The sequence below is a fragment of the Rhea pennata genome, chromosome 3, assembly GCF_028389875.1.
Source record: "Rhea pennata isolate bPtePen1 chromosome 3, bPtePen1.pri, whole genome shotgun sequence".
Taxonomy (NCBI): domain Eukaryota; kingdom Metazoa; phylum Chordata; class Aves; order Rheiformes; family Rheidae; genus Rhea; species Rhea pennata.
The window spans coordinates 38,311,903-38,326,058 of record NC_084665.1 but is presented as its reverse complement, the minus strand read 5'-3'; the positions used below and the strand labels follow the sequence as shown (position 1 = coordinate 38,326,058).

At 35.7% G+C, this 14,156-nt stretch overlaps 1 protein-coding gene across 2 annotated transcripts in view; it reads left to right on the top strand.

The window, feature by feature from the left end:
- Positions 1-11,198, top strand: part of FEZ2 (fasciculation and elongation protein zeta 2) — a 32,277-nt gene extending 21,079 nt beyond the window's left edge. For both annotated transcript variants that reach the window (XM_062572089.1, XM_062572087.1), the window contains 2 exons: positions 2,210-2,275; positions 7,298-11,198. In XM_062572089.1, coding sequence (XP_062428073.1) covers positions 2,210-2,275; positions 7,298-7,314 — 83 coding nt within the window. In that variant the 3' untranslated portion in view covers positions 7,315-11,198. The remainder of the gene's footprint in view (positions 1-2,209; positions 2,276-7,297) is intronic.
- Positions 11,199-14,156: the final 2,958 nt, after the last annotated feature.

The window sequence follows — 14,156 nt, the reverse complement described above, 5'->3', positions numbered from 1 at the left end:
ATTAAGCATCCTCTTGGATAAAGAGCCCAATGTTTTCGAAACATTTCTTCTTATTTAAGAAGGGGAGTTCATTACTTATGATCAGTCTTAATTAAATTCTTCAAAATCTGAACATCTTTCATGTTCTGGAAGACCTTAGTTTTAGTAATTGGTGCCAATAAACCAAGTGAAACTGTGCTCAAGAGGAAGTATTTTGCAAGAAACATCTATGAGTATTCTCCTTAAATGTTGTATTCTTTTTACCTTCTTGAACTGTCAAAAGTCTAATTAAAGCCTTTTATTTTTAACATTCACACAGTGCATTTTGAACAAATGAAAAACCAAAAGTTGCTTTTTTTAAACTCTGATCCCTTTAAAAAAATCCATAATGATTCTTTAAGATTCTTTATGATTTTTTAAAAGCAATTAAGAGGTATATATTCATGTGTGGAAAAGAAAAGCTCTAAATACTGAGTGAAGCTGTATGTCGTTCTGAAACACGTGGCCTTCAATGATCTGACTTCACTCAGGTTGTTTTGTAGCTTTTTTCTAGAGTAAGAAACTTCTTGTAAGGGTAAAGGGAAATTTGGCACCTAAATCACATTTAGAATTAGAGTCTTTAGATATTGGAATTTTGAGTCTTTGAAAAGATCAGAACAAGTCAGTGAAACAGACTCCAAAGATAGTAGGTAATCTTTGTTACTTATATCACCCTCTTTGTGTAGGAGAGTGTATGCGTCACCTGCTCTAGAGTACTTAAGGCACATCTAACCTAACTTCAACTCAGAAAGTCAAAGTTGGAAAACACAGTTGTCTGCATGTTATTTGGAAGGAGATAGGTTTTTTTTCAAAAGGCTGCTTAGACTGCATATATTGAATATGCAAGTACGGATGGCGTGATGCCTCTGTAACTGATGTTTTACGTGCAAGTATAGTGTGACAAATACATATCTGTTTAAAACCAGTTGTTTCTTTTCAGTCTTTATTGTTGTTTATTTCTGTCATATTCTGTTTCAGACTTGATTCTCTTTGGCACATTCAAACTAGAGACTTTGTTCTTGCATATGAGTTATTCTAAAAGCCCTTCTTTCTTCAGAAATGTCAATTCAGAATTATCCATACCTCACGCAAATGGCACTTTGACATTATTCTAAGTAAATTCCAAACTTGGTAATATATTTTAAGGCTTTTTTTAGGCTACAACTGGTAACATTCACCCTTTCTGTAAAAGCGTTTTCATCAGCTCATTTATAGCAGTGTTTCTGATCAGAGTGATGATTAGGGAGATAAATTAAGTAATGAGACCTGCTCTTCTTACCTAGTATCTCCAGCCTTCCAGCAGTTGTTAGCATATTTCAGTTTTGGATATGGTGACTTTCTTTTGAAGAGGTTTTCTTGGGGAGGAGAGGTTTTTTTTCTTTGTTTCTGGTAAAATACAGTCAGAAATGCCAAGAATGCTCTCTCCTTACCATTTCTTTTGTAAGTGTGTGATTGCTCTATGTGGAGTTGCAGTTTTCACTACAATATGTAAGGAAAGATTAAATGTCAGTGTGTTGGAAAACTAACTTTCTGTAGTCAAATCTGAAGCATGGTGAAAATAGTAAAATAAAGTTAAAGTTAAAACCTTGGCCAGCCTCATAGAATTTATCGGATTTTGATGCCGAGGATAAATTGGCCTAATAAAGCCAACTGATAGGGAGAATAACAGAAAAAAATATTAATGGATTTATAATTTCAATATAATTTTTTTAATTCTGACTATAAATATCCTATTTTTAAATTCCTAAATATTGGCACTTGCGAAGTAGAATGAGTAAAAAATATTCATACCTTTTTTCTTTGTTTAAATAGGGTTTTCTGCAATATGTATGAAAACATATGAAATAGAAAATATAATTTCCCTCAGCTGTTAAGAGAACATTGAAATATAAGTGTAGTATTTTTAGGTTGATGACATTTACTGTAAGTGCTCAACCATGGAAAATGGGTCACATGCATCCACCTACTGTGGAGTTCTGTGAGAATTATACAAGTGAAAGGTACAGATGTTGTATCTTATGGTATCTCCTGATATTATAGTTAAGTGTTAGCTGATCTGGTAGTAATATCCGTATAAGTAGTTGAAACAGCTTCAATATGGTTTTGTTTTTCTTTTTTTTTTCAAGCGTGATATGTTTAATTTATGAGGAGATATCAGAATTACTGCTTTTTTTTTCTTTATCTACTTTAGTCCTTCACGCCATGAAGGAGGATAGTGAGAAAGTGCCAAGCTTGTTAACGGACTATATTTTAAAAGGTGAGTATGATTCTTAGCTTGTAGTCATTAGCAGGGATCTTTTATTTTAAATTGTTATGGATACAATATGTGCTTGAAAAGAGTAGTCTTGCAGCACTTACAAATTATGTTATCTTGTTTCAGATAAATCTCTTAGATTTTGTTACATTCATGTTGGAGGTTTCTGAGCATATAGTTCATAAATGAAACATTGTATTGACTTTTATCTTTTTTGTGATTGTATAAAATAGCAAAAATATGTGGCATTTTTTTCAAGTAGCTGAAGAATGTCAGTAGCAGCAGAACAGTCTGATCTACAAAGTAAAATAGTGTAGTTAAAAACATGTAACATACAGATTTTTCAGAACAAAAATTCAAGCTGCCTATGGTAATAATGCATTTGCTAACTGAAGTGCTTATAGCTTTGCTTTAAAAAATGATACTCGCCTTCTGGTCAGTCATAAAATCATACTTATTTTACATATTATACCTTCTGTCATCTTTTCTGTATACGGCTTGTCTACTAATCATATATTTTTTTCCACTCTGATGCATCAAGTATATTAACAGTGTGTCAGACAATGTGAACTACTGCTGTCTTGAGCTTTAAGGAAATGTTCCAGATGGTTTCCATATTCTTAAATTACTTTTAAGCATTTTTCTTGTGATTTAATTTGTGCCAAGTTTGTACTAATGCTTATGTTCTCACTTAATTTTTGGCATAGAAGTGGTCCCATCTTCTTTAGTGTTTAAGGCTTAGCATGTACATCAGGACTCACAAGATCTAGACAAACAGGTATACAAAAAATAGATGCCTCTTTGTTTGCAGCCAAAAACATCATTATGTTCTGGTTCCAGTTCATATGATGCAAAGTTGTTCTCATAATTTGGAATTATGTTTTCCAAGCTTTGTTTTGTTTTTTTTTTTTCCCCAATACAATCATTGCACTTAGGCCTTCCATATGACTTCTAATCCCTCTCATCTTGCAGTCATTTGAAAATACTATAATTTTATAGTTGCAGATAAAATTTAGTATGCTGTTAGCTTCAAAAATATCCAGAAGAGCCACACAGTTTTGTAGAAACTCTGACAGACCTCCTGTTGAAAGAGAATCATTTCTGTAGCTTAGCAGAAATACTGTGGTACAGTAAGAGCATGAAGATCCTTTCAGTTTATCCTCATGATTTCTCTGGTTTTTACTTAACCATTCTGAAAATCTTTCTTACGTTAGATAGATATATTTGCTTATTTGCTTACAGAGCCCTTTACTTTCAGACATAGCTGTCTAGAAGACCTTTCAAATTACTAAGGTAATGAGTAAGGACATGCCTGTTTAGGGAAATTGAGGAATGTTCTGCATATAAGAGCAGATTAGCTGAACCCATAAGAGGATGATCTAGGGAAGTTTGATACTGTGGTTCCCTCCTGCCTGTGCATGCTCATGACTTTAAATGACCAGGAATGTTCTACCAACTGTTTGCAAAAATTACAAAAACTTAATGTTCATTAAATATCTCAGACAGTTCTTCCATCACTTTCTGGAAAGCATTTTTGCTTTGAATTTGTAAAACAAAAATGGCATGGCTGGAATGCGCAAAAGTAACCTTTTGCCAACATCACTCAATACTGAAAGGAAAAGGTATTTTTTCCCTTCCAGTAACACAATTTCATTACTGAAGAAAACAAAGGTTTGCTTGCTCTTCTGACTGTGCTACAACCACCAGAGACATACAAGCTAGTCAGGAGAGCTTTGCGTTGCCATGTTTAGATTGCACAAATACCGCTAGCCCAGCTGACAGTGTTACACTGCAATGCAATGCACTGCAATGTATCCTGTGGAAGAGGCAAAATCTTCCAGTTATTTTCTGAAGTTGCAGTCTGCTTCTCTCCTTTTTCTGCCACTAAGGAATCTGACCTCAAGTCTCATTCATGCTTCATACATGGCATAGAAGATTCCCAGCCATCTGTCTATTATCTTGAAGTTATTTTTAAAGACTGTTAATGAGGGTTTAGAAGATTCTAAACAATTTCATGAAGCATCTTTCACCTCATCATTTTTACCTGAAATTCCAGCTTACTCCCTAGATTTCAAAGTAAAATGAGTGATCTGCTTTCGCTGAGAAGAGAACAGATCCTTTAGAAGACTATGAGATATTGGTGAGGTGAACATGATTGGGAGGATTTAAGGGTTTGAATTTTTTTTTTGCCAAAAGAAGCAGAAAAATAATTGTTTCTAGGACTTCCCAATCTTCAAACAGAAGAGTAGGCAGTAAAATATAGGTGACAATAGGGCAGATAGAGCTTTATAAGGAATTCTGTTAGTTTGGAATCTTCTCAGCAGTTACAACCTTCTTTATAGCTTTAACATTTTTAGTTTCGCATGCAAAAAAACCAGATCTTCTAAAGGTCTGTAACCATGGGTTTTTTTGAAGAAGAAGCAGCAGATTCATTTTCTAAATACTAGTTAAAAAAAAAAAAAAAAAAAAAAAAAAAAAAAAGCTGGTCTCCTAAGTTTATGGCTGTGCACAAAGTTAGCAGTAATTTGTCCATTACTTTTGATAAGTTATTTAGATTGTTCAGAAAATGTGCTTCTAACAATTGCCATAGGGATTGTTCTCATAATATAATAGAATAAATAAAGTGCTGTGAACATGGAAAAGGAAATGGAACCATAAGATCAAGCAGCAAGTGTTTATCAAGAAACCTTGCCAGATTCACTGCTGCTTTGATAGAAACAATAACTATGAAATTTATCTTTGAATTTCATTAAGTGTTTTATAGAAATGTCAACATCTTGAACAGATCTAAAAGCTGAAATAATTCTGAAATTTGTGAGACATTGAATTTCTATCATGTAGGAAGACCCTCCCAAACAGTGTTTATTGCCTAATGTTCACTATTTAATGATGATTGAGTAGATCTGTCTAGGCAAGGCAGTTTGCTCAGGAGCTAGAGCGTCAGACTGGAATTGGAGAGTTCTATAACAAGATCTGCTGACCTGCCATGGGCTATTCTTCTGCTATTTTTTCCCTCTATAACCTGTTGTATGCAAAAATGTCAGCTAAAGCATCTGAAACATTGTAAGAAAAATCCTTAGAACAAGGAACAATTGCCTGTAAAAATGTAGTATAATAAAGAAGCAAAAAATGTCAGTGCAAATCAGCACTGTTTACAAAGTGGCATTGTATTATTCATTTTAGGAGATGGGAAAAAATTCAGATGCATTTCCAAATGGGATTACTAGTTTTTAAATAGTTTGTGGTGTTTGCCTTTTTAAGCATCCTCTTTTCCCAATTTCTGCTGCCCTCTTGTGTCCTCCAGAATGTTAAAAATACCACCACTTTAGTTTGTCCTCATACTTAAGTCCCTTTTTTCTAGTGATCAGTTAGCTCTTCCCAGGGTCTTTACATAGGGGATACCACTTCAGATGTAAATTCCCAAAGCTGGATCAGGTACACATTAAAGACAACCTTGTACAGTTTGTGTTGCTTTTAGTGCAGCCTACATTATTTTGGAGGAGTTTTTTGCTTTTTGGAGTTCTCTTCGAGCATTTTCCTCCTGAAGTTAGTAATAATGAAAGGGACTTAGTGATCTGCATTGCAAATATGGTGGTGGGGAAAGAATTACAATATATGATTCATATTATAATTTGTAGATTTAGACTAGAGATATATGCTAACATGAAATTGATAAGCATTTGCAACTATGATCTTTTTAAATATAATTCTTTTAATGTGTTAATATTGCTACTTTTGTCTTATCCTTAGGGATCATGAAGTAGAAAACCTGAGGTTTGAAAGAAGATAGGGGAATGCATTTGTTGACAGGGAAAGAAATATCAAACTAGCATTATGAAATTCTTGATTTTTAGAAATCGTATTATTAGATTGCAGCTGGCAGCCAAGTGAGATACCTCTATTTAAATACTGTTTATGCATGTCTTTCTATTGATCTTTTATGAATGGCTGAACAAATATTATGCTTTGAAAACATTGTTTCCATTAAAAAATCTATACAAGCAACTAAGTTAGTGAACTTTCTTGTGCACAAATTAAGCTGTAAACCAGGGAGCACATTTTTTGTCATCTCTTCTAGTTGCATTCTTTTTAGACATCAGACAACATCAGGTACCAAGTCTTTAGATGGAAGCATGTGTGTATTGATTATATCCGCTTGATTTTTTTTTAGAGACTTTCTGTCTTTCTCTTGATGCATTATTGTACTTGGTAAATAAATCGCAGTGCGCAAAGTAGCATCTTTCTGCAATTTCCAAAGTATGCAAGTCTAGGCTATTTTCCAATTAAAATACCTCTATGCAGTCATATTGTCTATCTTTTCAGCCTCATAAATGTTTGCCAGTTTCAACCCAACTTGACAGAGAGAAGAGTTGAAGTTTCTAGTAAAAGCCTTTTTTAAAAAAAATATTTTTGGTTAATGAAGCAAGAATTTACCTCATGCTCTTTTAAAACTATGCAAGTATTTCAGATAACAAGAACGTTTATTTTCTTGTCTTTGAAATTTTTCTGTTTAATTGTTAGACCTGACTTCTTTATTTGCTTTTGTGTTGTGCTAGCATTGGTTTGAAAGCTGGATTGTTCTGAGGTTTGTCTCTCTTATGTGTGAAAGGAATGAGAAACACATGAAGGACATGTCTTGTCTTACCACTTTGTGTGATTCAAATACACACCCAATTCAAAATGTAGAATTAGAATCCCAAATTGTCACTGCATATTTTAAAAATTTAGCTGCATGTGGTCACTTTTTATTGAATGTTCTGTTTTCTAATAGAACACTTCAAAAAGCACTGTTCAAGACATGACCTTTAGTTAACTCATTTCTGGGTAATATTAGTTAAAGATAGTGGATTTTGTCACTTAATTATCTTTTGAGAAGAGGATGATATCTGAGAGTTTCAGCTGAAGTCTAGCTTTACCATGTAACTGATAGGGTAGAACTTGACATTTCAGTTTAGAAAATATAATATTTCTATATAGACTAACTTCACCGATGTTTATCCACATGTGTTTATGATTTTTTTGCAGTGCTGTGTCCTACATGAAGAGGGCTGCCTTTCTTCAGAATTAGCTATGCTCCTTCCTTTAAGAAGCTGTTCTGTGGATATAACTCATAGTATCTTTTTTCATTTGGCACTATGCCTAAACCAGGATGCATTTACTTCCTCTGTGTGTGTGTGTGGATATTCTGATCCTACAGTAAGTCTTCTGGGCATGACAACTCATCTACTTAAACCAGATAGTGCAATGAACTGGAGCAGGGAACAAACTGTACATTTTTACTCACGTTGTTCTGGCTTTTTAAAGTCTATTTTTACATTGTATAGCATGTACTAAATCCTCCTGCACATTTTGTTGTTGGAAGGAAAAGTAAACTTTGAATAGTGTAAATAAAATAAGCCTAGTTTTAAGGAATCTATATTTAAAAACATGCTTAGTTCCTGTAGCAAAAATGCAAAAAGAATTGTAAGTCAGGCTTGCACTTAAAGATTGAGATGAGTTCTTCAGGAAGCACTTCGGGACAGTGTTGGTGGAAGTCAATATTCAACACTTCTTTTAAATTAATTACTTAGGTTGAACTATAAAACAGTGTTTTTCATAAAGTGAACAAATCCGGATTCTTTCACAGTTTTTAAGTAATTAGTGTGTTTTCTATCCTTCTTGCTTAACACAAACATCAAACTAATGTAATATTTCTGTATTTATTGGTTTTGTTTTAATTATTGATGTTTATGTGGATGACATTCTCCCATATTGCTGCTATATTCTTACTGTTCTTATTAAGTGATTGATCTTAATGAAAAAGCTTCAATGTACAAACATTTTAAAAGGCTATATCTTTTTAAAGTTATATGTACAGTTTAAAAGACATGCTCCGTGTTATATAGAGACTTTGGTCATTGTGTAGCTCTAGGTTTTACTACAAATCTCTCTTGTAAATTGTATGAACTGTCTCCTCTGTGGTGATCTGTTTGCATTCAAACAGATGAGAATGTCTTTTACAAATCCTGTAAAACAAACCTGCCCCGTAACCTCAACATTAAATACTTGTCACAAGTCACTTTGCCAATCTTAAAGATTAGACTGACATGTAAGGAGTACTAATAAAAATAAAGGAGCTATCTTCTAGCTTCCTATGTATGCTACACCCATCTCTACATACTGTATATGCAAAAACATTGGAAGATAAATTTCTAAAGAGATAAACGTGTCTTTTCAACATTTTTTTCTGTTTAAAGTCTTTTTTTTTTTTTTAATTGAGGAGGAATTTGTTCCTGAATACTTTCACAGTATCATTTTTTTAAAAAAATCTATCTATTATAGCAAGTATTCATTTTGATTGGTAAAACTTCTAGAATTTAAAATTCTCCCCTTACACCACCTCACCACCAACAGACACTTGCCAGCCTGACCAGGAATAATAGATTTCCTGAGTAAGTGTGCCATATATGAGGAATTTTGTTTTCTGTATTCTACCCGACTAGTGGTTTATGTAAAAAGAAAAATGCCATTTATTTCTTCAGCTGAGAGGTTATAAACTCATTATGGCATGTTTTTTGAAATGCTTTCTTTTGACTATTGACACATGGAAATTGGCTAAAGGATATGGCCTCATTGTGTTTCCTTTTTAGAAAAGGAGTGCATGTTGTGAAACACATTTTGTCTCCAGATCAGATTCATTCAGAGGTGGCTAATCCTACTATTGAGGCCTGTGGTGACTTAAGATGGAGCAGGAAAAAAAAAAAAAAAAAAAAGCACTTATGAAAGATTTGTGGTGTTGTAGCAAATTGGATGACTTAAAGTCACAATATACTAAAAGTAGTAAAACTGGAAAGAAAACCAAACAAAAAAATCAAAAGGAGCTTTAGCTTGCTAAGCATCTATTTGAGTATATTATGTCCCTCAATAGACTAGACAATATTTTAGAAAGTACCTGTTTAGCTTGTATATAGAAACCTGACATTAAACAACAGTTGCCAATGTGGCAAATATTATATATATACGTACAGACACACCTATATATAAGTATATCTCAAAACATGAATAAAAAGAACCATATAAGTCTAATTTTGTGAGTTTTATGTACTTCAGATTCTCCATTATTCATCCTTTTTTGAGATCCATTATTGAATCTTGTATTCTTCTAAGGAGCTAGATTTCATCATTATTCTGTATCTTCAGTGTGTAATAGCTGCAAATGGCCACCTAAGAGCAGTTGCTGACAAGTATGCTAGAAGAGATTTGGTAAAAATGCAAGGATTAGCCCTTGCTGAAAATAAACCTTGTTAGTATAACAGAAGTATCCTTAAAATCAATAGATCTTAAATTACTTAATTAGATATTTGTATGTATAGATCACTTATTGACTGTTTTTTATCCAACCCATTTTATGAGATTCAGATATTTCGTTTGGTAAGCTTATTCATTTGCTAGCTAGAATTACATTTTAAATGGGGGCTGTGTGTCCCAGGTAGTCAAGAATCCTAGAAGTATACTTTCCTGTTTAGGGAAGACAATATTGATAACAGTTCCCCTCTGGTGAGAGATATTGGTCTAATGGGACTCTCAACTGACGTAGATAATCAGCAATAAAGAATGTCTGCTGTAAACTTTGTCAGGTGATTGCAGCCTTTATTTTGGAGCACAGATTTTTACTGCAGGAGTTCATGTCTCTGTTGCTTCCAGGCTGGATTACCTTGGTAAGCTTACTGCATGCATGTCACTTGGAAACTGCAACTAGTCCAGCAAATGGCATCGTGTGTGCTTCATAATAATCTTGATAAGCAAGCTTATACCCATGCACTGCATCACTCAGAGTGACTACATACTCATTTCCAAGAGGGTAATTTAAAATGCACATTTTAACTCATGAAGTTCTAAATAGTACAGAGCCTGGGTAACACAAAGCCTGCTTATCTAGCTATGGGCAGTGGTGATCAGCAGCTTCACTTAAAACAGCATCTACCCAATTCAATCAGGAAGGGGCTAGAAGCAAAGCTTCTTAGTGAAGTATTCTCAGCTCTGTTCCACCCAACCCCAAATTTATTGACCATCTGATTGTTCTGAGAAATGTATCTTCTGGACAATGAGGCTGGAATGAAATAGCTAATGAATTCGGGTAGGTTTGGAAGTGTTTTCTGATCTGGATATCCATCCTAGTTCTTAATCTTTCATGTTTGACTCCAAGCTATCCCTGGATATAAAATCTTTCCAGAAACCTTAAAAACTCTGTCGTCAAGTAGAAAATCAAATTCCAAAGCAACATGAATCATGAGTCTTACAGCAGGTGAATCTCGTGTTCTGTTTCTCTTGGGAGCATAGAGGAGGTTATTTTAAGCCTAAAGAGAAACTGAGTGTCAAAAAGGTGCATCTACCTGTTCTAATTGTAAGATAATGCAATTTATTTTTAAGGTGTTTACAAGTTTGATAGATAGTAGTGAGCTGTAAGAGGGTTATATAAAGCACATCCAATGGCAGAGAGGTGTTAGAATCTTCCTTGCAGAGGTTTTCTTATCACTAAAGACTGAATAACTAAAAGAAATGCTTTGGGCTTTCAAATGCTTTATCTTTGCTGGTGAAATATAGTATCTTGTTCCTTTGCTCATGTTCTTTCTAACCTTGGTCTGACTCGGGGTATTTTTCCTTTTGTTTTCATATATTGATCAGTGATGGTTCTCATTAGCTGATAAATGTCAAATCCTAACAATAATTAATGGAAAAAACTTTATGAACCAGGAGAATTATTTATTATATTTTTTATAACTACATTTTGTTTTTCTGTCTTGTACTCTGCAAGTGTTGAACAGAATCCTCTCTGCATTGAATGCTAATTCGAACAGAGCTCATAGTTGGTGTTCATTTTCAAACCAATTTTTGTGTTCAGGCTTTTTGCTAACTTTATGGAATAAAGCATTAATGTTTTTTTCTAGTGCTGTATGCAAATTTCTAAATTCAAGTGCACATTTCTTGAAAGCAGTATGGCATAATTTAGTAATTCAATACAACAGGATGAAAAACTCAACAAAGGTAAAGTGTTTGGGTTTTTCTTATCCAGGAAGATGTTTGGAAAATAGGCATTATGAGTGCTTTTTTTAATATAAAAAAATTCTGATTGCATATCAATTTATGTTTATGTTGATAAACAATTCTACACAAGTCTGTGGTTTGATAATACTTGGATGATTGTAACTAAGCCAAATAAAACAATCTAGATTTTCCAGCAATCGCCTTTTTGGCCTTCAGGAATATTCTGTTGCCCAGCTGGCACTCTTACTGTTAAATGAGAAAAATGATTCATAGCTCTCAGTAATGTTTCTCCTTCTCTTTGTAGTAGCCTCACAGGAAAATTAACCGTACACAGCAAGTCTTGCATACATCGTGCTACCTATCTGCGTATTTTGGAATCTAAGATTGAACAGTTCCTAACTTAGTGTGGAAGTCCCTCAAAAGACCTTGCAGCTGTTTAGTCATCAAAACCTATCTCCGTAGCATTACATACTACATTCGTCTCTTTGCAACCTGAGGGACAGAAATTGTCCTGAAATTCCAAGAGCTAAATCTGAATAGGACAAATACAGAAGCTCTGTCACTTTTAGTTCCAGAAGAATTAGATATTGTCTGTTAGTAGTAACATGAAAGTGCAGCTGTTGAGCTGCTTTCTTCTACATGCATCTGACATTGCAACCATTGATGCGTGGGGAAAACAGTCACATCAGCCTGATCTGGAAAAAAAACTAATTGTCACCTGAACCACTGAGCTTTGACCTAAACTTGAACAGTTGCTTCCTCAAAGTGTATCCAAGATTGTAAAAGATCCAGCCTTCAGAAGGTTCCCTTTGTGTGCACTGTAACGCATGATTCCTCTGAAAATTCTGGTGGTTGAAACACAGAACATGACAAAAAAGAGCACTCTACTGTGTAATGACTTGGTAGTGTTAGTTATCAGTAGTTACACTTGGTAGTTACCAATAGTTACACTTTCATATGAATTGTTAGTCACAATTTGTTGGCTACCTACAGGCAATTCTCTTACAAATGGCTCTCAGAACAGAGGCTGCCAATCAAGCCAGAATACTTTTCAAAGAAAAGGTCATAGCTTTGAAAGGCCTATTTAAGAACCCAGTGTCTGATGAATTTGGGGCTCTAGAATACTGGATGGATTTAGGTGGACTTCCTATTAACATTCTCCCTAAGCAATTTATAGGCATGATTCAGTAATTAGAGCAGTATCAGGTGCATTAGATGAGAATGTGCCACTCTGGCCTGGGTCCTACAGCAAAACCACACAAGGCCTTGTGCTTTGTATGCACCCTCACACCATTCCAGCCATACTTTTAGCATTCTCCTGTAAAAGTCCTTTTCTCCAGGGCAGGGGAAACGTTCTCTTGTCACAACTGCCAGTAGTGGCACAGCCTGGACATTGCAGGGTGACATAGGAGACTTGGATCAGCTATGGATGAATGGACCTCACAAGGTAAGATGAGATCCTCAGTTATCAACAGCAGTAACTGACTGATTCAGGAGATGAAGTGATGGGATGAAAAATGTCTGTGTCGCTTCCTGCTGGCCTATGCCTCTCATCACCTTGTGTTTCCTGGGCAAGGTCAAGTCCCACCATGGCCCACTTTCCAAACTCTTCCTGCACATGCTTTTTTTCCCTCTGGCCCTTCGTTCTCCCTTTTTTGTCTATGTTCCTTCCTATACCTACTTCTGTCCGTATTCCTGAGACTACCTCTTTAGTGACTCTTGCCTGATGTTCAGGGAGGAACAAGCTGAGCTCACTAGCCTACCCCTGCTACTCCTGCTTCTCACCTTTCCCCAGCCTAGGTGGCTTTTCATTTGGCTGTAAGTCTCTTCTCCTTTGTAAATAAATACCTTGTAGAATTTAAGAAGTTAATACTCATGCCCTAGAAGAAGGAAAGCTCATTGGGGGCTGGATGTTGGGGAAGTTGCCACGTCTGGGTACACAACAAGTGTCCCAGAAAGTGAGTATGTGTTGGGAGATACTAGCAACACTGAGGAAAACAAGTTGAGGGGCTGTCTGGCTGACTGAGTTGGGCTGTTAGCACAGAGAAGCACTGTCAGAGCTAGGGGGGCTGCTGGTGCAGTGAGTGTGAGGCTGACACAAAGAAATGCAATCCATCTGCCTGGCTGCTGTTAGTGCTTGAGTCCTGACTGTAGAAGGGAAAGGGGCTGTTGAGAAGCATCAGCACTGCTTGAAAGGGAGGGAGTGATCTGTGTGTGGTTCAGAGAGTAGAACAGAGGGTGCAGGGGGGCTGAAGCTCCCGTTTTGTCTTTTTGGGCGTGAGTTGGTTTGTTTGGGGTGGGGGGGAAGGCTGTTACTGTCTAGTTCTCAGATGGGCGCAGAGGGACTCCTATGTTTTTTCTGCTTTCTCTCTCATCATGTTCTAGGAGGAAAACAAGGCTGGGCCACAAGTTCTTCTGGATGGCCTAGTCCTCCTGTGATCTGTAGTGGTTTGTCATCATCCTTGTACAGACTGTACAGGACAGAGATAATGCATATCCTATCAACTTTCCTAATACCTTCTTGTCCTTCAGGTTTAAGTATCTGGCTAAATGCTGGTCTTGGATAGCACAGCTAAAGTTAGTGGCAATAAGTGGTATTTACAGTGCTGCAGACTGTTGCTTGGACCTCCTCCCCTGCAAGGTTGATATCTGCAGGATTCCAGGGCAGAGGCAACTGGCTTTGCTCCTGGAAGTTAGAGCATTCAGACTCTAACATTAAAGTTAGGACAGGTACAGGTAACACTAGTTCCTGTGAACTATTCCTTGATGCATCCAAGGATTTCCATTATGAAAGAATGGGAGTCATTCTAGTTTCAGGCTGTGTATAAGTCCTGCAAAGGATGCCAAATGGGACTGAGAA